Source organism: Ahaetulla prasina, chromosome 7 (assembly GCF_028640845.1).
Source record: "Ahaetulla prasina isolate Xishuangbanna chromosome 7, ASM2864084v1, whole genome shotgun sequence".
Classification (NCBI taxonomy): domain Eukaryota; kingdom Metazoa; phylum Chordata; class Lepidosauria; order Squamata; family Colubridae; genus Ahaetulla; species Ahaetulla prasina.
In genome coordinates, this window is record NC_080545.1 from 90578513 (window position 1) to 90602105 (window position 23593).

Below are 23593 nucleotides of genomic sequence, written 5' to 3' on the forward strand. Positions count from 1 at the left end.
TCGCGGAAGCCCTGGCAGAGCCAACGCCGGTACAATCGGTATCGTGGCAAACTCTGCAAAATCTATTGAAGAACCATTTCGCGCCTACACCGTCCAAGTACGTACGGCGTTTTGAATTTGGAGAGCGCAGACAGCAAGAGGGCGAATCCATCAGCGAGTACATGGCCGCCCTGAGGAAAGCCTCCAAAGATTGTGGGTACCGAGACTTGGACGAGGAGCTGTTAGAGCAACTCATCCGTGGGGTCAGAGACATTCGTTTGCGGAGGCGGCTGCTATCAAAAAGCAATCTAACGCTGGCAAACGCTCTGGACGAAGCCAGAGCTCACGAGATGTCCACCCAAGCGGCGGAAACCCTACAAAAGCCACTCACGCCAACGGCGAGTGCGAAATCAACCCCGGTCCACAACGAAGAAATCCAGACCGAATCAGACGGCGAGGATGAGGAAGGAGTTTGCCTCACCGAGAGAAGGGGCAAAGAAGACCGGGACGAATGCGGAAGTTGCGGAGGGCAACATCAGCGTCAACGATGCAAGTTCAAGGACGCTACATGTCGGCGGTGCGAGAAGAAGGGGCACCTGGCTCAAGTCTGTCGAGCACCCCAACCTTCCCGCCGAAAATTCAAACCAACCAATCAGAGCGCAGGATCGGCAAGGCGACCCGCAATTGGTCAAAACAAAAAGGGCGCGAATTCAAATCGACCAATCAGAGCGCAGGATCGGCAAGGCGACCCGCAATTGGTCAAAACAAAAAGGGCGCGAATTCAAATCGAACGACCGTGATAATAGGCCGTGCAGCAACCCGCGTCGAGAAGAAAATCTTCACCAAACTGAAGATTGAAGGAGTGCCGTGCCGACTAGAAGTGGACACAGGGTCAGCGATCACAATCATGTCCTGGGACACTTTTGCAAAAGCTTTACCGAGAATCGCCAAACGAAAACTGCAAACACAACGGCTACGAGTGCACGACTACCAAGGGAATCGAATCCCTGTTCGAGGGACCACCTCCGTCCGCGTCGAGTACGGACCACACAAGAAGACCCTGCCCATCACGATAGTCGAAGGGACCCTGCCAAGTCTGTTGGGACTAGACTGGTTCCGTGCATTGGGCATGGGAGTGACTGGCATCTACAGAAGTGACTTTAACCTAAAAGACACACTCATGAACGAGTTCGAAGATGTCTTCAAGGACTGCCTGGGCAAGTACAAGGGGACCCCTATTTCCTTCAATTTAGACCCCCAGGTAGCCCCCATTAGGTTAAAGGCAAGGAGAGTCCCTTTTGCCCTTAAACCCAAGATTGACAAGGAGATAGACAAGCTCATCAGTCAGGGGATTCTGGTGCCAGTCGATCACGCAAAGTGGGAGACGCCAATCGTCACCCCAGTGAAACCAGATGGGTCAGTTAGAATCTGCGCTGACTACAAGGCGACGTTAAACAAAGCCTTACAGAAAAGCACTTACCGGTCCCGTGGTGCAACACTTGCTGCACTCACTGGGGCAAGGGCAAGTCTTTGCAAAGTTAGATTTGGCCCAAGCCTATCAACAACTGCCCGTGAGACGCCAACACAGCGAAGCCCAAGCGATTGTGACTCACAGAGGTGCTTTCAAGTGTACCCGTTACAGTTTGGGGTGAGTGTGGCACCTGGTCTATTCAAAATTTAATGGAGCGACTTCTGCAAGGGCTCCCGGGGTAGTCCCTATTTCGATGATGTATTGATATCAGCGAAAATTTAGAAGAATTGGGGAGCGTTTGAGAAAAGTTCTGGGCATTTTCGGTCAGCGGTCTAAAGGTTAAAGTGAATAAATGCCAGATAGGGGTAGAATCCGTAGAGTTCTTGGGCTACAGAATAGACAAGGAGGGAATTCACCCCACTGAAAGCAAGGTCAAGGCAATACGAAAGGCTCCAGCGCCCAAAAACAAAACAGAGCTACAGGCATTCCTGGGTCTAGTGAATTTTTACGCGGTCTTTTTAAAAAATAAGGCAACCGTTGCCGAGCCGCTACATAAGCTACTGGGAAAGAATACTGCTTGGTCTTGGGGAAAGTCGGAAGCTAGGGCTTTCGAAGCAGTAAAAAACCTACTCTCGAGCGATAGCTTACTGATTCAGTATCATAGCTCATTGCCATTAGTTTTGGTTTGCGATGCTTCCCCTTACGGGGTGGGGGCTGTGCTCAGCCACAGACTTCCGAATGGCACAGAAGCCCCAATAGCCTTCTACTCCAGAACGATGTCCTCCACAGAGAGGAACTATAGCCAGTTGGATAAGGAAGCGCTAGCCATTGTGTCAGGGGTAAAAAAGTTTCACGAATACGTTTTTGGTAGAGACTTTGAAATTGTTACAGACCATAGACCACTGTTAGGGATACTGGCTGGCGACCGCCCAACGCCTGTGGCACTTTCGCCACGATTGACCCGATGGACTATCTTCTTAGCCGCCTATTCCTACAAACTGCAGCATCGGCCCGGAAAAGAGTTGGGGCATGCGGACGCCTTAAGCAGATGCCCACTACCAGGGGCGATCGAAGACCCCACTCCGGGGACGCCCATCCTGTTAATTGACTCTCTGGACTCTGGCCCAGTCACATCTAAGGAGGTGGCTCGGGCGTCATACCGGGACATTACTTTGAGGACTGTACTCGGTTGGGTACAAAGAGGGTGGCCCGCTGCGCCGGGCGAGCGTTTTAAAGAATTTGTAAAAAAACGTGGGGAACTTTCGGCTCAAGGGGGGTGCCTGCTATGGGGGGATAGAGTGGTGATCCCAGAGAAATTAAGAAAAAGGGTGTTGGACCTCCTCCACGAGGGTCACCCAGGGATCGTTAGGATGAAGGGTCTAGCGAGAAGCTATGTGTGGTGGCCCTTAATGGACTCAGAAATTGCTGAAAGGGTAGGGAAATGCCAGGCCTGCCAGGAGTCCAGACCTCTACCCCCAACGGCCCCGGTTCGGGAATGGGAAAGACCCCAAGGGCCCTGGTCTAGAATCCACATTGATTTTGCCGGCCCCTTCCACGGCCAAACCTTCCTGGTAGTAGTCGATGCCTACTCCAAATGGCTGGAAATCATTCTCATGAGATCCATGACAGCCGAGGCCGTGATCTCAGTCCTACGGCACCTATTTGCAACACATGGGTTGCCCGACACGTTGGTATCCGATAACGGCCCGCAATTCACGGCAACACAGTTTGAGGAATACTTGGCAGAAGAGGGCATCCGGCATGCCCTCTCGGCGCCTTTCCACCCTGCGACGAATGGCCTTGCAGAGCGTTTCGTCCGAAGCGCGAAAGAGGCATTGTCCAGACTCAAGCCAGGCGACTGGCAATCAAAAATAGATGTTTTCCTGGCCGTCCAACACTGAACCCCCTGTGCCACAACCGGCAGAAGCCCTGCAGAATTGTTAATGGGCCGAAAGCTCAGGTGCCCACTAGACCGTTTAAATCCAAACTATACACCAGAGGGTTACAAGGGAGGTCTCGAAAAAACAAGAGGGATGGAAATAGGCGACCGGGTATGGGCACACAACTATGGTGATGGCCCGATCTGGGTAGCAGGAAAAATTCTAAACATAACAGGTCCCAAATCATACTTGGTGGAGTTAGAGAATGGCCGAGTATGGAGGCGACATATAGATCAATTGAGGAAACGGTTAGCGGAACAATCCGAGTCAGACGAAACAGGCCCTGACTATACAATGCTTGAACCCACAGCTGACTCAAACCCGGGGAAATCGCAGGACTTAACTGAATTCCCGGAGGTCCAGCGACGCCAACAGGTTCCATTAGAAAACAGCAGGGACGACTCGGCAAATAATCCAGGGCCGGATGGCCTAGAGGAGGAGCCGAGAGGAGCAAACAGCCCCTCCGGTCAACTCGACCCGCTCCCAGGAAATGTACTGCGCAGGTCCGAAAGAGTCAGGAGACGCCCAGTCTATTTTTTTTTTTTTTGTCTTAAAAAGTTTTATTTTGACATTCTTATCCAATAACATATCCAATAACATATTTAATGTACCCTCATATACAATTAATCGGGTCTGCCCGGTCACCACCCCCTTCCTTTTCCTTTTACTCTCCTTCTTTACCTTCTTCTACTTTCCATAACCATCCTCCCCCTCTCTTATCTACATCCTCTCCTCTTTCCTCCCTATTCCTTTCTTCTCCCTCTTCCCCTCTTCCTTCCTTCCTTTCCTCCTCCTCCTCTTCTCTTTCCTCCTTCTCTCTTCTACTCCTTCTTTCCCTTCATTCTAAAGTAGTAACCAGGCAGGTCCGATCTTACATTAATTATACATCTTCAATCATCTTTGTACATTAACTATCAATCCATTTTCTACCCCCTCCCCCTCCCTTCCCCTTCCTCCCCCCACCCCCCAGGACTTCCGAGAACCGAGTACAGGGTATAAAACTAACAACAAAAATTAAAATCTAGCACAAATCATAATCCATAGTCGTTCCTTAAAACCTCCACTCCCCTTCCAAAGACAAAGAAGATACTTTTCTTCCACTCCATTATATATCAGACCATTCCACTCCTAGAATTCTCAAAAGTTTCCGATTGAGTTAGTGTTTATTCTTGAATAAAGTACGTAGTTTTTAATATCCAACCTTCATCAATCAATATCAAAACAACGTTCCATCTTCCAATATTCACCAAGGTTTCTTCTAAAATGTCTTTCTTCCCTTAGCAGTCTCTCAAAAATAGTTCATATTTCCAACTTAGTTTCTTTAATTTTTCTGTCCAACCTTCAGGGGTAAGCAATAGTCCATCTTTTCACATCTTTAACATTTATATATACAACAAATAATATTACAAATATCCAAAGTGTCAATTGTAATAATTAAAATCTTCACTTTACCTTACTTATGTCAAATAACATTGTTAAAATTACACCTATAACATCCAAAATATATCTATTATAACAATTACATTCTAATTAACATTACATCCATCTCTTAAATATAATATTTAATCCAAGTTCCTAAATTTTACTATCTATCCTCCAAAATTAAACAATATTCCATCTTCCTATTCCTTTATACCTTTAATATATCATATAGTACCCCTAAAATTACACATTTATATCCACAATAAATCATTTACAAAAATTAACCATAATCATATATAATAAAATTAAACATTCTCCTCCCTTCCCCTTCCTCCCCCCACCCCCCAGGACTTCCGAGAACCGAGTACAGGGTATAAAACTAACAACAAAAATTAAAATCTAGCACAAATCATAATCCATAGTCGTTCCTTAAAACCTCCACTCCCCTTCCAAAGACAAAGAAGATACTTTTCTTCCACTCCATTATATATCAGACCATTCCACTCCTAGAATTCTCCAAAGTTTCCAATTGAGTTAGTGTTTATTCTTGAATAAAGTACGTAGTTTTTAATATCCAACCTTCATCAATCAATATCAAAACAACGTTCCATCTTCCAATATTCACCAAGGTTTCTTCTAAAATGTCTTTCTTCCCTTAGCAGTCTCTCAAAAATAGTTCATATTTCCAACTTAGTTTCTTTAATTTTTCTGTCCAACCTTCAGGGGTAAGCAATAGTCCATCTTTTCACATCTTTAACATTTATATATACAACAAATAATATTACAAATATCCAAAGTGTCAATTGTAATAATTAAAATCTTCACTTTACCTTACTTATGTCAAATAACATTGTTAAAATTACACCTATATCATCCACAATATATCTATTATAACAATTACATTCTAATTAACATTACATCCATCTCTTAAATATAATATTTAATCCAAGTTCCTAAATTTTACTATCTATCCTCCAAAATTAAACAATATTCCATCTTCCTATTCCTTTATACCTTTAATATATCATATAGTACCCCTAAAATTACACATTTATATCCACAATAAGTCATTTACAAAAATTAACCATAATCATATTTAATAAAGTTAAACATTCTCCTCCTTCTTCTATCTTACCCATTTTCAACCATCTATTCACCATTCAACTTATCATCTGTTAACAAAGAATTCCCAATCTTTAATACATTAGTATAAAAATCTCGTGCTTTACAAATTGTATTGAGAAAATACTTTTTCCTTTATAATTCAGTGTTAAACCTGCTGGAACCTCCCATCTAAAATATATCTGATGTTTCTTAAGCTCATCCACCAGAAAGGCAAATTCTTTTCTTCTTAACATTTTAGGAGGAATTTCCTTCATCATTATTATATCTTGTCCTAATATTTGAAATTTATTTTTATAAAATGCTTGCAAAATTCCATACCTAATCCTCTTATTTGTAAAATAAATAACCACATCTCTCGGTAAACACTTCTGCCTTGCCCACCAGGAATTAACACGATAAATTTTTTCAATATTAACTTCAAAATCTTCTGGTTCCATTCCTCTATCTGGGCAAAGGCCTGAATAAAAATCTCTTTCAAATTTTCCTCTTTAAATTCTCTTAAACCCTTACCCTTATAGCATATTCCATTAATTTATATTGTAATATAACCCTTTCTTCCTCTGCCTTATCAGCCTTAACCTGAATATCATCTATTTTATTTTCTAAATTCAAATTAATTTGAACTTCATCTATTTTCCTTTGCAAATCTAAATTAATTTGGTTAAATTCATTCAGTCTTTCTTCTGTCTGTGTACTAGATAACAATAATGGAGTAATTGATTCCTTTAATTTTTCATCTCCTTACTCTGCTCTTCCACCAAATCTTTAAAATCCAGTATTTCTCTCTCCATTTCATTAAATTTTGATCTATTTCTGAAAGATGAGCCCATAAGCTCCTGTAAAAATTCCTTAGACTGTCTTTAATATCTTCTTTCAATTTCCGTACCTGAAGTGAAGATATTTCCAATAATTTAGAAGTGGTTAAATCTCTTTGCTTAAAAGCCATTTTAAACTAAGTAATATCAAGAAGAAGAAGAAAAAAAAAAAGGGGAGGAATAAAAGAAAAAAAACCCAATAAATTTTTCTTCTTAAACACTGTAAAAAAGATAAAAAAAGAAATAGATTTTTTTTTTTAAAAAAAGAATTCCATTTAGAAAAAAAAAAATCTTGTTATTTTCTTCTTAGAGGTTCCACACCAGCAATTGTAATCAGCATTTCCTTAGCTTTCACTTTCAAAAAACAAAACGCCATCTTTCTTCATCTCCACTCTTCAAATAACTTCTCTGTCAGGGAGTTAAAATCATCTTACAAGCAAATGCCAGCCTTCCTGCTTTCGATTCTTCCGTGTTGAAAATTTATCATAAATCCTCTTCAGTCACGGAGATGGACGCTGCGTTTTGCTCTGCTTTTTGCAGAGGCGTTCTGGACTCTGGAGCTTTTTTGAACTATCGAAGGAGCGTTTCCCATCAAACCACCAGAAATCATTCTGGGGCTTTTCTTGGGGGCTCAAACTTCAGTTCAAATGCTCATCTCCCCCTCTTTGCCCGAGGCAGAGATTTACGAGCTGTTGACAGAAGATTAGCACTGTCTAAACAGCTCTCACAGAATCACAAAGAACGGGCGGACTGAAATTGCCGCCATTAACACAGCGGAGCCAAACCGGAAGTCCGGTGGTCCTCAATTTATGACCACAATTGAGTCGCAAATTTCTGTTGCTAAGCGAGACCTTTGTTATGTGAGTTTTGCCCCATTTTTACGACCGCTCTCGCCACTGTTGTTAAATGAATAGCTGCAGTTGTTAAGTCAGTAGCATGGATGTTTGGTGAATCTGGCGCCCCCATTGACTTGACTCGCCAGAAGGTCTCAAAATGGGATCGCATGATCCCCAAACTCTGCAGCCGTCCTAAATATGAGTCAGTTGCCAAGCATCTGAATGTGACCATGGGGATGCTGCAATTGGCCATAAGTGTGAAAAATGGTGATAAGTCACTTTGAACTGCTGCAGAGGTGGGTTTCAGCAGGTTCTGACCAGTTCTGGAGAACTGGTAGCGGAAATTTTGAGTAGTTCGGAGAACCAGTAAATACCACCTCTGACTGGTCCCGCCCCCATCTATTCTCTGCCTCCTGAGTCCCAGCTGATCGGGAGGAAATGGGGATTTGGCAGTAACCTTCCCCTGGAATGGGGAGGGAGTGGAGATTTTACAATATCCTTCCCCTGCCATGCCCACCAAGCCACGCCCACAGAACCGGTAGTAAAAACTTTTGAATCTCACCACTGACCTATTGTAAGTCGATGACTTCCTGTAGAAAAACGTTGTATGGACATACTTTTGAAACAACTTGAAAAGAATTCTGTAAGGTGCATGGGAATATGGGATTTTTTAGGTGAGGGAGAAAACCAATTAATTCCTTAACTGCACCCCAGTTCCCAAATTAACTTCTCCCTTGTCTGTCTTCTCTTGGACTAAGATGCATCCTTGCTCTAGGCTTACCTTAAGTGCCTTTCAGAGGAGCTGCATAGACTCTGCTTAATACATGAGCTTTGCTAGCAATGTGGTTTTTCTCAGAAATAGCTGGAGGCCACTTTTCAGTTCTTTTTTCCCAAGGGGCTAGGAGAAAGGAATGGAATAGTAGTAACGCCATCAAGAGGTCAAAGTTCACCGCCTGGGTGGCTGACTGGAGCCCCCATTCTCAAGACCATGGAATAGAATGGGATGGAAAAGAAAAGAAAATAGAATAGAATAGAGTGGAGTGGAGTGGAGTGGAGTGGACTAGAGTAGAGTAGAGTAGAGTAGAGTAGAATAGAATAGATGGAATAGGATAGGGTAGAATAGGATAGGATAGGGTAGGGTAGGGTAGGGTAGGGTAGGGTAGAGTAGAGTAGAGTAGAGTAGAGTAGAGTAGAGTAGAATAGAATAGAATAGAATAGAATAGAATAGAATAGATGGAATAGGATAGGGTAGAGTAGAGTAGAATAGAACAGAACAGAACAGAACAGAACAGAACAGAACAGAAGCTAGAAGGTATGTTGGGGTTCTTCTAGTCCAGCCCCCTGCTCAAGCAGGAGAACCTATACTATTTCAGACAAGTGACTGTCCAGTCTCTTCTTAAAAACCTCCAACGATGGAGCTCTGACGATTTCTGGAGGCAAGCTGTTCCACTGGTTAATTGTCCTCACTGTTAGAAAGTTTCTGCTTAGTTCCAACTTTCTTCTCTCCTTGATTAGTTTCCAACCATTGTTTCTTGTCCCACCCTCTGGTGCTTCGTAGAATTATTTGACCCCCCCCCCTTCTTTGTTGCAGCCCCTCAAATACTGGAATACTACCAGCTGGGGAATTCTGGGAGTTGAAGTCCACTTATGGGCATGGCCATAGCGGGCATGGCCAGGGAACGTGACAGACTGCACTCGCCCTCCTGAACCCCCCTGGGAGCAAAAACAGGCCATGGGTGGGGGGGGGGATGAGCCGCTCCCTGTGCCCCATTTTGGGCCTAGTAGGCCTCCCTGTAGCCTCCTGGGAGTGAAAACGGGCCGCGCCGGGGGAAAGGTGTGCCACACACCCCACATCCCGTTTTGGGCCTTCGAGGCCTCCCTGCACTTACCTGGGAGCCAAAATGGGGCGCTTGGGGACTCCTGGAAGGGGTGGGGCAGGAAGGGGCAGGGCCAGCCGGCAATTTAACTGCTAGCTTGCCCGAACTGGCTGAATCCCACCACTGTATGTATTTATGTATGTATGTATGTATGTATGTATGTGTGTGTATATATATATATATATATATATATATTTGTTTTCTGAGGTTTTCGCGGGTGTTTGTATATAGGTCTTTGGTTATTCGGGTTTTCTCCCACGTAAAATTGGAAGTGTCTTGGCGACGTTTCGACGAAGTCTCATTCGTCATCTTCAGGCTTCAGCTTCGTGCTTCTAGGAGCACGAAGCTGAAGCCTGAAGATGACGAATGAGACTTCGTCGAAACGTCGCCAAGACACTTCCAATTTTACGTGGGAGAAAACCCGAATAACCAAAGACATACATATATACATATATATATATATCTGGAAGAAATTCAAGAGGAGACCATTTCACAGAAATTTTCACTTTTGGGAATCAGATGCTAAGATTAAAAACGCTGTGCTGGGCTGAGGGAGAGAGAGCTCTTTGCCGTTTGTTCCCTTGTCTTTCCTTCCTGGCCTGCAGAATGTCCTGAGCAGCAGTGCAAACTTCCCTCGGTCTCCTTTCAAAAGCGCTTGCTGATCTGCCTGAAAAGAACATCCCTTTGATCTTATCCATTCTGGTCCCCTGATCACCTTTCCCTCCCCCCCTTTCTTTTCTTTTTTTCTTTTTTTCTTTTTGGAATGCGTTTACTTTTAAGATCTTCCCTTTCTTATGTAAAAGAGGCAATTAGAGTGGTATCTGTTTATTTTAAACAAAATGGCTGTTAATTAGCGTGATCAAAAATCCTGCCATTATACACTCTGGGTTTCACTTTGTAGTTGCGCTAAATTGCATATGGTTTTGTGCCAGTTGACATGATAGAAACAGAAAGATTGGGCTTTCTCTCCCTCCCCCCCTTTTTTGGTAACTTAATGAACAAACAGATTAATGGGGCTTTGTGATGTTCCATTTCTGATCGATGGGTTCAGAACGCATTATTTTTGTTTCTTAATGAGTAACACCGTGTTTTAAGTTATTAAAAGTGATGTAACTGACTCTATTTGTTTCCTCCGGTTTTCAAGAAATCTCCATCCTGTTAATAACAGCTGAACAATTATGTGCAATTCAGCTGATTGTATTATTGACTTTTCAGATGAGGAGAATAGCCATTCTTTCAATGAGTATATAGATATCAGGCCCATGGCAAAAAATTTAGGCACAAGTCACTTCATAACTGCCTTGCTTAACTACGGACATTTTGGTCTCGATGTTGGTCATAAGTTGAGGACCGCCTGGACTCTAGACCAGAGGTGTGAACCTTAAGGCCTGTGGGCCGGATCTGGACCATGATGTACCGTGTTTCCGTGAAAATAAGCCCTCCCCCTAAAATAAACTGTCCTCCAAAAATAAATCCTCCCCAAAAATATTTAAACGCATGCGCAGCCGGTCCCCGCCATTTCCTCTGGTTAGGGTTAGGGAGATAGAGCTGGAAATCAGGTAAGAGGATCCCTGTCTTGCTCCACAAGCCCCAAGATAATAAGACCTCCCCGAAAATAAGGCCAAGCGCTTATTTCGGGGGTTCAAAAAAATATAAGACAGGGTCTTGTTTCCAAGGAAACATGGTAGTTGGATCTGGCCCACGGGGCCCGGTCTACCTTTGGCTCGATCCCAATGCGCAGAGGAAACATACCAGCAGTTTGGGGAGTGGCATCAAGCTGGCCACACCCACCCAGTTGGCCATGCCCAGTGAATGGCGTCAAGCAGGCCACGCCCACCCAGTAGGCCACACACTCCCGCCTCCCACAGCTCTGATGCAGCCCTCAATGAAATTGAGTTTGATGCCCCTACTCTAGACTATGAAAAGGACAGTTGACAAGAATCAATGATGAAGTGGAGGGAAGCTGAAAAATATATATATATAGGGATTCTTAATCCTCTTCCCTTTTGGTTCCTCGCTGAGCAAATATGTCAAGGGTTGTTGTATTTTGGACGTGTCATGTAGGAGAGGAGAAGATTAACCTTGTTCCTCTTACTGTACGTAACAACATCTTACTTTTCCGTGGGGTTTTGTACAAAGGCTCGAGTTTTGTTTTTTGTTTTTTCTTTCTTTCTTTTTTGTTTTTTTTTTTGTTTTTTTTGAATCTTCTGTTTTGACAGCATTGGACATGCACGCATCCCCACATGCACCTGTGAAGTTTAGTGACGGAAAGGAAAAAAGAAGAAGGGGGAAAAAAAACCAAATAAAAAAACCCCACAATCGTCTTCGATTGGACATGCTTTCTGCAAATTTGTTAATGATTTACCAAGCACATTTGTAGCATTTAGTTGCCATGGGGATGACCTCGGTGGCAAGAGGGAACAGCCTTTAGGTTGGACCTAAGATTTTCCCTTTCATTTCCATTTAATTTGATTTGACTGCAAAATGTCACTTCCATTGCATTGATTAAGCTTCAGATCCGCCACCAGCCCCCTTACCGAGGTCAAAGGCCAAATTGGAAGACGTGGGCTTGCCCTCTCTCCCCTTCCCCTGGCGTTTCTGACATCAATACAAATGAGCCTTATGTAGAGAGAGAGAGAGAAACAGAGATGAGAAATCTTATCTCTGATTCCAGGAAACATCAAACGGCCAAGTTAGAGTTTTCCAGAAGGATTAGATACGGATACAAAAGGGCTGTAAATTCATAATAGGCAGGGGTGGGCTTCAAAAATTTTAGCAAGGGGGTTCTCTGTCCGGTTGCTGGGTGGGTATGGCCATGGTGGGCGGGCCTAGTTGGCCTCCTGCAACAATGAGGGGGGCATTTTTGCCCGCCCTGGGCTCCGGAGGCTTTCCTTGACCCTCTGGGAGGGCAAAAATTGCCTCCCCAGGCTCCGGTGGCCCTCTGGAGGCTGGTAATGGGCCCATTTCTGGCCTTCCCAAACTTCTAGTAAGCCCGTTTTTCGCCCTCCCAGAGCCTCCGTGTGCCCCCTGCACTTACCTCCATCCGCATGGGGATGGGGCAGGACAGGGTGGGCAAGACCAGCCAGGAGTAGGATTTGGGGGTTCCCCGAACTGCACAGAATCTTAGCTAGAGATTCTCCCGAACCCCTGTGAGCCCCCAGCAGCCCACCCCTGATAATAGGGCAATAATACGTCACGACCAACCACAAACTCAAAAAAGAATATATATAACCACGAATGAAGGCAAATACACGTGGGTCAGTCACTGGGACCAGAGCTTTAATTTTCCAAGGTTTTGGACTTGTGCTGGAGCCCATCCTCGGGGAACTTCTCTCTCACCACTTTTGATAAGAGAGAAGTTTCCAGATCTGGGTAGAATCACAGAATCTTAGGGCTGGAAGGGACCTTGGAGGTTTTCTAGTATAGCCCACTGCTCAGCTATCCCAGTAAAATGGTTGTGATGGAGCACCCACAATTATTCCATTGATTATTTGTTCTCATTGTCAGAAAAGTTCTCCTTAGATCTCTCTTTGACAAGCTTCCACCCATTACTTCTTCTCCTGCCTTCGGGTACTTTGGAGAACAAGTCAACCCCTCTTCTTGGGGATAGCTGGAAGACAGCTATCATGTCCCCCCCTAATCTTTCTCTTCAATATGCTAGACATTCCTAGCTCCCTCCATCACTCACCATATGATTTAACCTCCATTTCTCTCTCAGGAATGCTAAAATCTTGCACTTAGTGGAACACAACTTTCCTCCAGAAGTTGTAAATGCTCCAACACTTGAAGTTTGAAAGAATAGATTGGATAACCATTTGTCTGAAGTGGTGTAGGGTTTCCTGCCTGAGCAGGGGGTTGGACTAGAAGACCTCCAAGGTCCCTTCCAACTATTCTATCCTATCCTATCCTATCCTATCCTATCCTATCCTATCCTATCCTATCCTATCCTATCCTATCCTATCCTATCCTATCCTATCCTATCCTATCCTATCCTATTCCTTCTATTCTGTTCTGTTCTGTTCTGATCTGTTCTGTTCTGTTCTGTTCTATTCTACTCTACTCTACTCTATTCTACCCCACCCCACCCCACCCCACCCCACCCCACCCCACCCCACTCTATTCTATTCTATTCTATTCTATTCTACTCTACTTTACTCTACTCTACTCTACTCTACTCTACTCTACTCTACTCTACTCTACTCTATTCCTATTTTCTCCCAGGGTGTGAGAAGAATGAGTTTATCTGTGTTTCAAACATCTTCTGAGGGTTTGAGCATTTTATTTCCATCTTTAAATTGAAGGGATAGTAGTGCTGGGCAATTCACTTGCCAAAGTGGTCCTGAAGATTGTAGGAAGAAAACCTTGTTAGTCCTTGTTAGTTGTCAAATATCAGAAGTAGTCTGATAGCACTTTTTCAAGCTAACAAAACTTATTAAAAAGCATGAGCTTCCATGAACCCAAAAGCGTGCGCCTTTAATAAGATCTGTTAGTCTAAAAAGATGCCACTGAGGCTCTTCTTGGATTGTCTTCTAAAACAGGACCAGTGGTCCACAGCTGCCATAAATACACAGAGAAATGGTCTACCAACTACTCTCCGTTTAACAGTAACGGAGTTGGAAGGGACCTTGGAGGTCATCTAGTCCAACCCCCTGCTCCCCCAGGAGACCTGTACTAGGGATTCGAACCGCCGAACTGCCGACCTTTCCGATAGAAAAAAGCTCAGCGTCTTAGCCCCTGAGCCACCTAGTCAGATGCAATGCTTGTCAAATAACAAGGGATTCCCCACCCCACCCTCTAGACTTGGCTTATGTCTACCAAGTCTTGCGGAGCTGCGGTATTTGGGAATAATTAAAAAAAAAACCTGGTTTAAAATAAAGGACCTTTTTTTTGTTTTTTTTTGTTTACATTTATACCCCGCCCTTCTCCGAAGACTCAGGGCGGCTTACAATGTATAAGGCAATAGTCTCATTCTATTTGTATATTTTTACAAAGTCAACTTATTGCCCCCCCAACAATCTGGGTCCTCATTTTACCTACCTTATAAAGGGTGGAAGGCTGAGTCAACCTTGGGCCGGGCTCGAACCTGCAGTAATTGCAGGCTGCTGTGTTCTAATAACAGGCTTCTCTATTGCCTGAGCTATCCCGGCCAACTACTCTCCGTTTGACAAGACTGCATTAGGAATGCAACCGCATGCACTCGGAGGAAGCTATGCCTTCTGTTTTTTCTCAAAGTAGGCCTTCCTTTGTGCCCTACTTATTTTCTTTGTGCCCTATTTAATTTTTAAATGTGTGCATTTAGTGCCCTATTTAATAATTCCCATCTGTGGAAAAAAAAAAGACAAGATAACTGTTTCACCACAAGCAGGCATACATGCACGTGGCCATAATGCATCCACAACTGCACTTAACACTATTCCTCCACCCGCCCACCCCACCCCCGCTTCCTTTCTTTAAGTTAGAAGAAACCAAGAAATAATTTATACGGCTTTGGTATCCTGTGCCAAAGGAATGTTGTGGCCGACAATTTCTGAGCTCGTGAGTTGGAATAAAGCTAACTCAGCATCTCGGAAGCTCCATCAGATTTGGGCATGAAATGAAGCTATGGGTCACATTCTCTTTAGGGAAGAATCCCCTCTGACCATCTTTCATGGATCGTCCTCCAGGTCTCTAAACTTACCTGGGCCAGAGGGAAAGCTGTGGACCAGGAGTTGATTTAAGATTTCATTAAAAGGAATCTACATAAATCGATGGGGGGAAAGAAAATGGAAAAGGAAAGAAGAGAGGGAGAGTGGGAGGGAGGGAGGGAGGAGGGAGGGAAAGAAGAAGAAAGGAAAGAAGAAAGGAAAAAAGAGGAAAGCAAAGCAAAGCAAAGCAAAAGAAAGGAAAGAAGAGGAAGGAAGGAAAGGAAAGGAAAGAAGAGGAAAGGAAAGAAAGGAAAGGAAGGAAAGGAAAGAAAAGAGGGAGGGAGGAGGAGGAGGAAGGAGGAAGGAAAGAAGAAGAAAGGAAGAGGAAAGGAAAAAAGGAAAGCAAAAGAAAGGAAAGAAGAGGAAAAGAAAAAAAGGGAAGAGGAAAGGGAAAAGGGAAGGGAAGGAAAGAAGAAAGGGAAGAGGGAAGGAAAGGAAAGGAAAGAAGAGGAAAGGAAAGAAGAAAGGAAAGAGGGAAGGGAAGGAAAGGAAAGGAAAAGAAAAAGAGGGGAAAGTAAAGAAAATATAATTGCATAAAGTTTATATATCCTAACAAAATTAGAACTCACTTTTTACGACCCTGTAGTCCCTTAATTTGAGGTTAAAATACCCCAATTTAAAATTAGAACAATATTTTTAAATTTCTGTACTTGCATCCAAAGTTAGAAATCATTGCAATAATTCAAATAACTCACAGTAGCGTAGAACTGTCTCACCAAGTGAGTTGGGTCCCCCATGATTTCACTGCCCAGCATTAACCAGTGACGAACAAATTAAAACAATGACTGTTTATTATTATTCAGAGAGGTCACACCCTAAATAATAAAAAAAACCCAAATACACGTGTGTCCACCGCAGGGCAGAGCTGTAAAAATTATCCTATAGGAGCAACAGGACATATTTTGGGGGGCTGGCGTCCTTTCATGATTTCATCTGGTTCTTTGCCCCTTACCTTACACGCGTCACCTGGGATCTTGCAAACCTTACTGGACCTCGTTTGGTGACAATCCAAGATCTCCCAAGATCTCCCATGCAAGGATGCTAAAATCTTGTGAGGTTTTATGAGCATCACATTTTCTATTTTTGTACCAAGGGTAATAATCTTGTTTGGCAAGATTTGGAAGAGATGCTAAAATAGTTCTGTTTGTATTTAATATTTCAGAGCTATTTTAGTACTTGCAGAAAGTCTGAGTGCTCACGACCGAGGTCAATTCTTTCCTTTCATTAATACTTCATTAATACTTTCATTAATACTTTTAGGGTGCTCCCAAAGATTGTATGTGAACATTAAGGCTTTAACCCTGGACTTTCTAGCGAAGCTGGCTGGGGAATTCTGGGAGTTGAAGTCCACCAGCCTTAAAGTTGCCAAGGTTGGAGACCCCTGCTCTATTAGGTTGTTCTCTTTAGTGGGATGAGTTTTGAAAAGGAGGAGAGGACCTGGTCTTAGTTTGATCATGTGCCCAGTGATAAGGATAAACCATTTTTCTCATTCCAGTTCTATATTCATATCCATCATCCCATTCTAGTCCAACCACTTGCTCAGATACATGACTGTCCAATCTCTTCTTTAAAATTTCCAATAATGGAGCACCCACAGCTTCTGAAGACAAGCCATTCTATTGATTAATTGGTCTCCCTATCAGGAGAATTCTCCTTAGGTCTAAGTTGGATATTTCTTTGATAAGTTTCCATCTGTTGCTTCTCGTCCTGCCTTTAGGTTCTTTGGAGAATAGCTTGACTCCCTCTTGTTTGTGGCAGCCCCTGAATTACTGGAACACTGCTATCATGTCTCCCCTAGTCCTTCTTTTCATTTAACTAGACATATCCAGTTTCTGCAACCGTTCTTCATATGTTTTAGCCTCCAGCCCCCTAATCATCTTTGTTGCTCTTTTCTGCATCCTTTCTAGAATTCAAATTAGATTGGTTTGTCCAGAAATTTTACTTATAAAATATTTGGGTTTTATTTAAAGCCAATCAATGACTCACAAGAGGAAATACTGTTGTTTCAAAAGCTTTGCACATTCCAGCTAAGTTCAGCCCATCGAGCCAAAACTGTATAATTTTTGTCGGGATCTCAAAATGGAGAAGCAAAGGTAATCCCAGCGGGCCACGTTACTAAAGTGTTACGTTTCCTAGATCAGTGATTCATGATGGGTGATATGGATATCATTGGTGTTACAATATATAGAAGTAATCTAGGTTAGGCAGGACTAGAAGGGTAAGTGAAAGGTGAAGAAGCAATAGTAACATTTACATGCAGTTGATGGGAGCTCCTTCCCCTCCCCCCAAATTTATAGATATGGGAACATCAGCCCCTTGCTGTTAACAAGAGCACTCCATTAGTGCTCTCTCTCTCTCCATCAACAACTAGCCTTCCCTCTTCCCCCAGCTGCAGTTCCCTGTTTTATCCATTTTTTACATCTTATTCAAGCGAAAAGCCTCACTCTGTTTCTTTGGAAAAGACCTGAAGAATGAGAAGATCCTTGGGGTACCTTAGGAACTGTCTAAGATTAAACATAACACGCTGCAGAGCAAACCCAACCATGAAAGCTTACGCCTTTGAATAAAAGTTGTAGGTTAAAAAAAAAAGGTGTTACTGGGCTCCTTCTGATGTTTTGCTACCTTAGATTTAACATAGCTGTCCTTCAACAAGGTCCATCTCAAATCCAACAAAGTTTGGTGGGATGCATAACTCGGTAAGAGTTTGCGTCTGCTTTAAAAAATCCTACTTTGCAATTTCCCCTCCTCCTCCTCCTCCTTTTTCTTCTTCTTCCTCTTCTTCCTCTTCTCCTCTTCTCCTCTTTCTCTTCCTCCTCCTCCTCCTCCTTCTTCTTCCTCCTCCTCCTCCTCCTCCTTCTTCCTCTTCCTCCTCTTTCTTCTTCTTCTTCTTCCTCCTCCTCCCCCCCCTCCTCCTCCTTCTTCTTCCTCCTCCTCCTCCTCCTCCTTCTTCCTCTTCCTCCTCTTTCTTCTTCTTCTTCCTCCTCCTCCTCCTCTTCTTCTTCTTCTTCTTCTCTTCCTCCTCCTCCTCCCCCCCCACTCCTCCAACATATGACCTGTTCAGTTCTCTGTTAAAGAGTGAGAAGTGAATTATATTGTCCAAAATCTTCAATTCCTATATCCGTTTTAATAGACAGAAGGGTTTACCCTTTGCGATCAAAAGATGGAAAGTTGGTGTGTGCGTGCTAATGTTTAATATTTGGGGATGATCAAGTAGGCTTTAACTTTTTTGCTTGTCTGGGGGATTATGGTGCGGGATTCCAGGAGTTTCTTAATAGTTTAAGACAAGGTGGGTTTTTTTCCCCCCAATTTATATTTGTTTTTCCAGAATTTTGCGTGGAGACCTCGACCTGGGTTATTTATTTATTTATTGCAATCCGGTGACTGAAATTTGGCAGCATAATCAAGGTAGACAGAAGAGGATTTGGGGGTCTGCGGCTTCCCCCAGTCCTGCCCTCCAGAAACATACATTCTCGGCAGGCATATATGTCTCTGCCGGCTGGCAGGAAATATTAAATGCCCTTTTATGAGCTGAAGTTGCAGCAGCATTATTAATAACAGCCATGGCGATAAATAATTGAGGAGCTGTGTGGCAGTCACTTCGGTTGTTGCTGATTCACGGAGGGGATTTATTGAGTAAGCAAACAGCATGCAAAGAAAATTAAATTTTAAATGCATTTAATCGGCAGACCCGACTTCACAAACATATGATAATCATACGTTTCTGAGACAGACATTTGGTGCGTTGCTTGTTTAATACACGAGATGAATGTACCAGATAATGTGCTGCCAGGGTAACATTAATTCTGCTGGAGATTAGGAACTAAAATGATTAGTCTGCCTTTCTGGTATGTTTATAAGCTATCTGTCCACTTCTTCTTTTTTTTTTCCTCTCCCATTCCCATTATGATTGTGCTTTGCCCAGTGAATTTCCACCTTCCCGGCTTCCCATAAAACTGTCTTATAATTAAGCCAGTTGATAGCAAGCTCTGAGACACCGGGTGTAATGCCACAGTAAATAGATAAGATCTATTATTCTGTCTGTTTCTGCAAGGGAAAAAGACAGCTTCGTCGCTTAAAAAAACCGCAACAATGCTAAATCAGATTATGCCAGAGGAACGGAACCCCACTTGATTTCACCTTCCTTCCTGTGGTGAAATTATTTGTCTAACACAGGGGTTGCAAACTCAAGGCCCACTGGCTAGATCCAGCCTGCGGGGTGCTTAGTGTGGCCCATAGGGTTACCCTGGAAACAGCGAAGGACCGGCCTGCGGTGTCTCTGCTAGTGAAAATGGAGCTCGGAAGGGCCGCGTAGGGGCCCCCTGAGCTCCGTTTTCGGCTGTGACGGCCTCCTGCAACCCTCTGCCAGGGAAAAGAGAGCTCAGGAGGGCTGCCCGAGCTCCGTTTTCACTGGCAGAGCACTCAGGCCACCATAGGCCCTCCCGACATATGCCCCCCCCCGGCCCCCCAGAGTCAAACACAACCCTGATGTGGCCCTCAATGAAATTGAGTTTGACACCCCTGGCCTAGGACAACAGAGCCATTTTTACTTTAGGAGTCTGGAAAAGTATTTTCCTTTCATCCTTTAAGGGGTGAAATGCTCCCGGTTCGGACTGGATCGGCTGATCCGGTAGTGATGGCGGTGGGTGGTTCGGAGAACTGGTAGCAAAAATCCCTGCTCCCCCACCCCATGCCCAGCTGAGCTGCACGTTCATCAGAGCCTCTTTTTTTACTTTTAAAAGCATTATTTCTACAACCTCTTGGGCTGAAGAGGTTGTTAACAAAATGCTTTTAAAAGGCTCTGACGATCCCAGCTGAGCCATGCGATCATCAGAGGCTTTTTTTTTTACTTTTAAAAGCATTTTTTCTACAACCTCTTGGGCTGAAGAGGTTGTTAACAAAATGCTTTTAAAAGGCTCTGACGATCCCAGCTGAGCCATGCGATCATCAGAGGCTTTTTTTTTTACTTTTAAAAGCATTCTTTTTACAATCTATTTGGCTGAATAGGCTGTAAAAAAATGCTTTTAAAAGTAAAAAAAAAAAGATTGCACACCACAGCTGATCACCAGACTGGTCAGACAGACTGTTCTACTTACCGCATGTCTCCTTTTGCTGTGCACTGCGCGCGCGCACCTTGCATTTGGTGTGTGGGGTGTGGTGCGCAGCGCGCATGCGCAGCCAACAAGCCAGTAATAAACCGGTTCAGATTTCATCGCTGCTTTAAGAGAACAGAAAATTTCCCGAGAAGATGTGGTTTCTACAATGACATGCAAACAGGAAAAAAAAAATGTTGCACTAGAACAGGGGTCTCCAACCTTGGCAACTTTAAGACTTGTGGACTTCAACTCCCAGAATTCCTCAGCCAGCTGAGGGATTCTGGGAGTTGAAGTCCACAAGTCTTAAAGTTGCCAAGGTTGGAGACCCCTGTACTAGAAGACTGAAGGGATTCAATACTCTCTACTGCTTTCGGTGTATAAGCAAATCAGTCCTAAGAATAGGCTTGCTGGTGGTCATTTAACTTTTCCTGATTATTACTAAACCAAAAAATGGGTATCTTTGAGTGAAGTATTGATGCCTGGTGATAAGTCTCTGCAGTTTTCTTGGCAATATTTTTCCAGAAGGTGATTCTTCTTCTTCTTCTTCTTCTTCTTCTTCTTCTTCTTCTTCTTCTTCTTCTTCTTCTTCTTCTTCTTCTTCTTCTTCTTCTTCTTCTTCTTCTTCTTCTTCTTCTTCTTCTTCTTCTTCTTCTTCTTCTTCTAATAATAATAATAATAATAATAATAATAATAATAATAATAATAATAATATCAGAGTTGGAAGGGACCTTGGCGGTCTTCTAGTCCAACCCCCTGCCCAGGCAGGAAATCCTACACCATTTCAGACAATTTCTTCTTCTTCCTCCTCCTCCTCTTCTTCTCCTCTTCCTCCTCCTCCTCTTCTCCTTCTCCTTCTTCTTCTTCCTCCTCCTCCTCCTCTTCTTCTTTTTCTCCTCCTCCTCCTCCCCCTCCTCCTTCTCCTCTTCTCCTTCTCCTTCTCCTTCTCCCTCTCCTTCTTCTTCTTCCTCCTCCTCCTCCTTCTCCTCCTCCTCTTCTTCCTCCTCCTCCTCCTCCACTTCCATCTCCTTCCTCCCCTTCCCCTTCCCCTTTGAAGAATAATATTATAAAATTGGGTGTGATTCACATAACAAACGTCTTGCTTACCAGTGGAAATTCTTGTCCCAGTTGTGGTCGTAAGTTGCAAACTACCTGTACACACAAACGTATCTATAGAGTTGATGCAGCCTTTACCACAGTTTTGCCTCTGATTCATTTCCCAGAGAAATGAATAGGATTTGTCTAGGCTGGAAAAAATATTAAACCAAACTATATATGTCACTATAAACCAAATGTAATCCAATCCTTGACATTTTGCAGAAAGAATTACAAATCCCTCATTCTTCTTAAGGGATCCTTTTGAAAATTTATCATCATTTTTAAAGGAAGTGAACGAATGTTTCTTTACATTAAAACTATTGTATTTTTGCCCTTAGAATTATTTAGTAACACCACACTAATTTAGAAATGTTTTTTTAAAAACTCCTGTTCCCTTGATTTAATACACTCTCATGCCTAGAAAGCAAATTGTCAACATATTTCCCTAAGCAAATATTATATGATTGGGAGAGCAAATAATGATCAGACAGATTTGCATAATCTGTTATCAACATCACCCAAATTATCAGGGGACTGAATTGAGAAGACAGTAGCAAAAAATATTGAAATGTTGAATCTACACAGTTGGAGTCGAACTAAGAGATGTGAAGGTCTAAACTCTGCATCTGGGTTCATCCAGGTTTAGCAGATTCACACAACTTGGCTAGATTTTTTTTTTCTTCTATTCAGTTGTGTCTGATTCTCAGAGACTGACTGGACTGGTCCCTGCAGTTTCTTTGGCAAGATTTTTCAGAAGTGTTTTGCCATTGCTTCCTTTCTAGGTCTGTGAGAGAGTGACTGGCCCAAGGTGGCTTTGTGCTTAAAATGAGACTAGAACTCAGGGTCTCCATGCTTCTAGCCAATGCCTTAACCCAGTAATGGCAAACCTTTTCGCCTTCGCATGCCAAAAGCGGGGGTAGCATGGGGGGGGGCCGCGTGCGCGTGTGCCCACACCCATAATGCAGTGCCCCCTGTGTGCCCCACGCCTCGCACATGACCCCCCCATGCTGCCCCGCCCACTGCGCATACACCTGCACTTCCCACACCTCCCCACGCATGCACACAGGACCCCCCCCTCTCATGCCCTGTTTTGGACTTAGCAGGCCTCCCTGAAGCCTCCAGAGGCCGGAAACAGCCCCTTTCTGGACTTTCGTTAGGCCTGTTTTTTTCCCCTCCCCAGGCTCCAGAGGCTTTCCTGGAGCCTGGGGAGGGTGAAAACGACCTCCTCTGGTCCTCCGGAAGCCCTCCAGAGGCCAGAAATGGCCCATTTCTGGACTTCCAATAGGCACGTTAAGCCTGTTTTTCGCCCTTCCAGAGCCTCCACACGAGCCCTGTCCAAAATGGGCTATGTGGAGATTCCTGGGAGGGGAGGGGCGGTGTGGCCGGGGCAAGACAAGAAATAGCTGGCTGGCACGTGCGCATGCGCAGTGGAGGTGACCTAGGGCAACGGCTTGCGTGCCCGCAGAGATGGCTCCGCATGCTCCCTGTGGCACGCGTGCCATAGGTTTGCCATCACAGCCTTAACCAATACACCAAATTGACTCTGAACCTGGCTTAGCAATATGTAATTCTAGTGTCCACATCAAATATTGTACCCACAAATTCCTGGAGTTAAATGTATTGGACCGATTCACACAAACAGCTCAGAGGATGACTTAGGTTCTCAAAGCACGATGAACCACAATTTCCCCCCCGTTTTAGTCTTATCTCGTGTATTTGGGTGAATCTAATTTAGCGCCCCCCCCCCCTTCAGAAATGTTTGGGAACCTGGTAATAGCATGGAAGTGGTAGAAGAGACAGCTGGAGTCTGCAAACAGTGCTAACCCGAGTTTCCGCTTATCCTTATTATATGAATGCCCTATTCACATGACTTCATTCTCTCCTCTCGACCTCCCACCTGGCCCAGTTTGCGTTCCCATTTGCTTTCCCCTCTCTCTTCTCCTCCCCCTTGTTAAAGTCACGTTTTACGGAGGCCAATGTCAAACATTTGGGGATCGGAGGGGCTGAGAGCTCTCTGGCACAATTCACATTTTATTACGGAATGCGGTTATAATAATACCTTGTAGGCTCATAAAATGCTTTTATGTTCTAGTCACTTTACAAACATTATCTTATTAATAGCTAACAATTATATCTTTAGTGGTCTGAAACTGTGGCGTGGAAAACTGCCAATTGAGAAACCTGATATTAGCCTGAGACACTTTAAAAGTGATTAACGTGGTTCTCCGTAGACAATTACATTGTCCTCTCCTGCAA

At 43.8% G+C, this 23593-nt stretch overlaps 1 protein-coding gene and 1 pseudogene across 1 annotated transcript; both read left to right on the forward strand.

Annotated features, from left to right (window-relative positions):
• Positions 1 to 834: 834 nt before the first annotated feature.
• Positions 835 to 1396, forward strand: LOC131202645 (uncharacterized protein K02A2.6-like; the record flags this gene model as incomplete). Its single annotated transcript, XM_058191774.1, has 1 exon — positions 835 to 1396. A coding segment is annotated over exon 1 (510 nt), but the record flags the coding sequence as incomplete, so codon positions are not given.
• Positions 1397 to 1845: 449 nt separating this feature from the next.
• On the forward strand, positions 1846 to 23160 carry LOC131202589 (uncharacterized protein K02A2.6-like; annotated as a pseudogene).
• Positions 23161 to 23593: the final 433 nt, after the last annotated feature.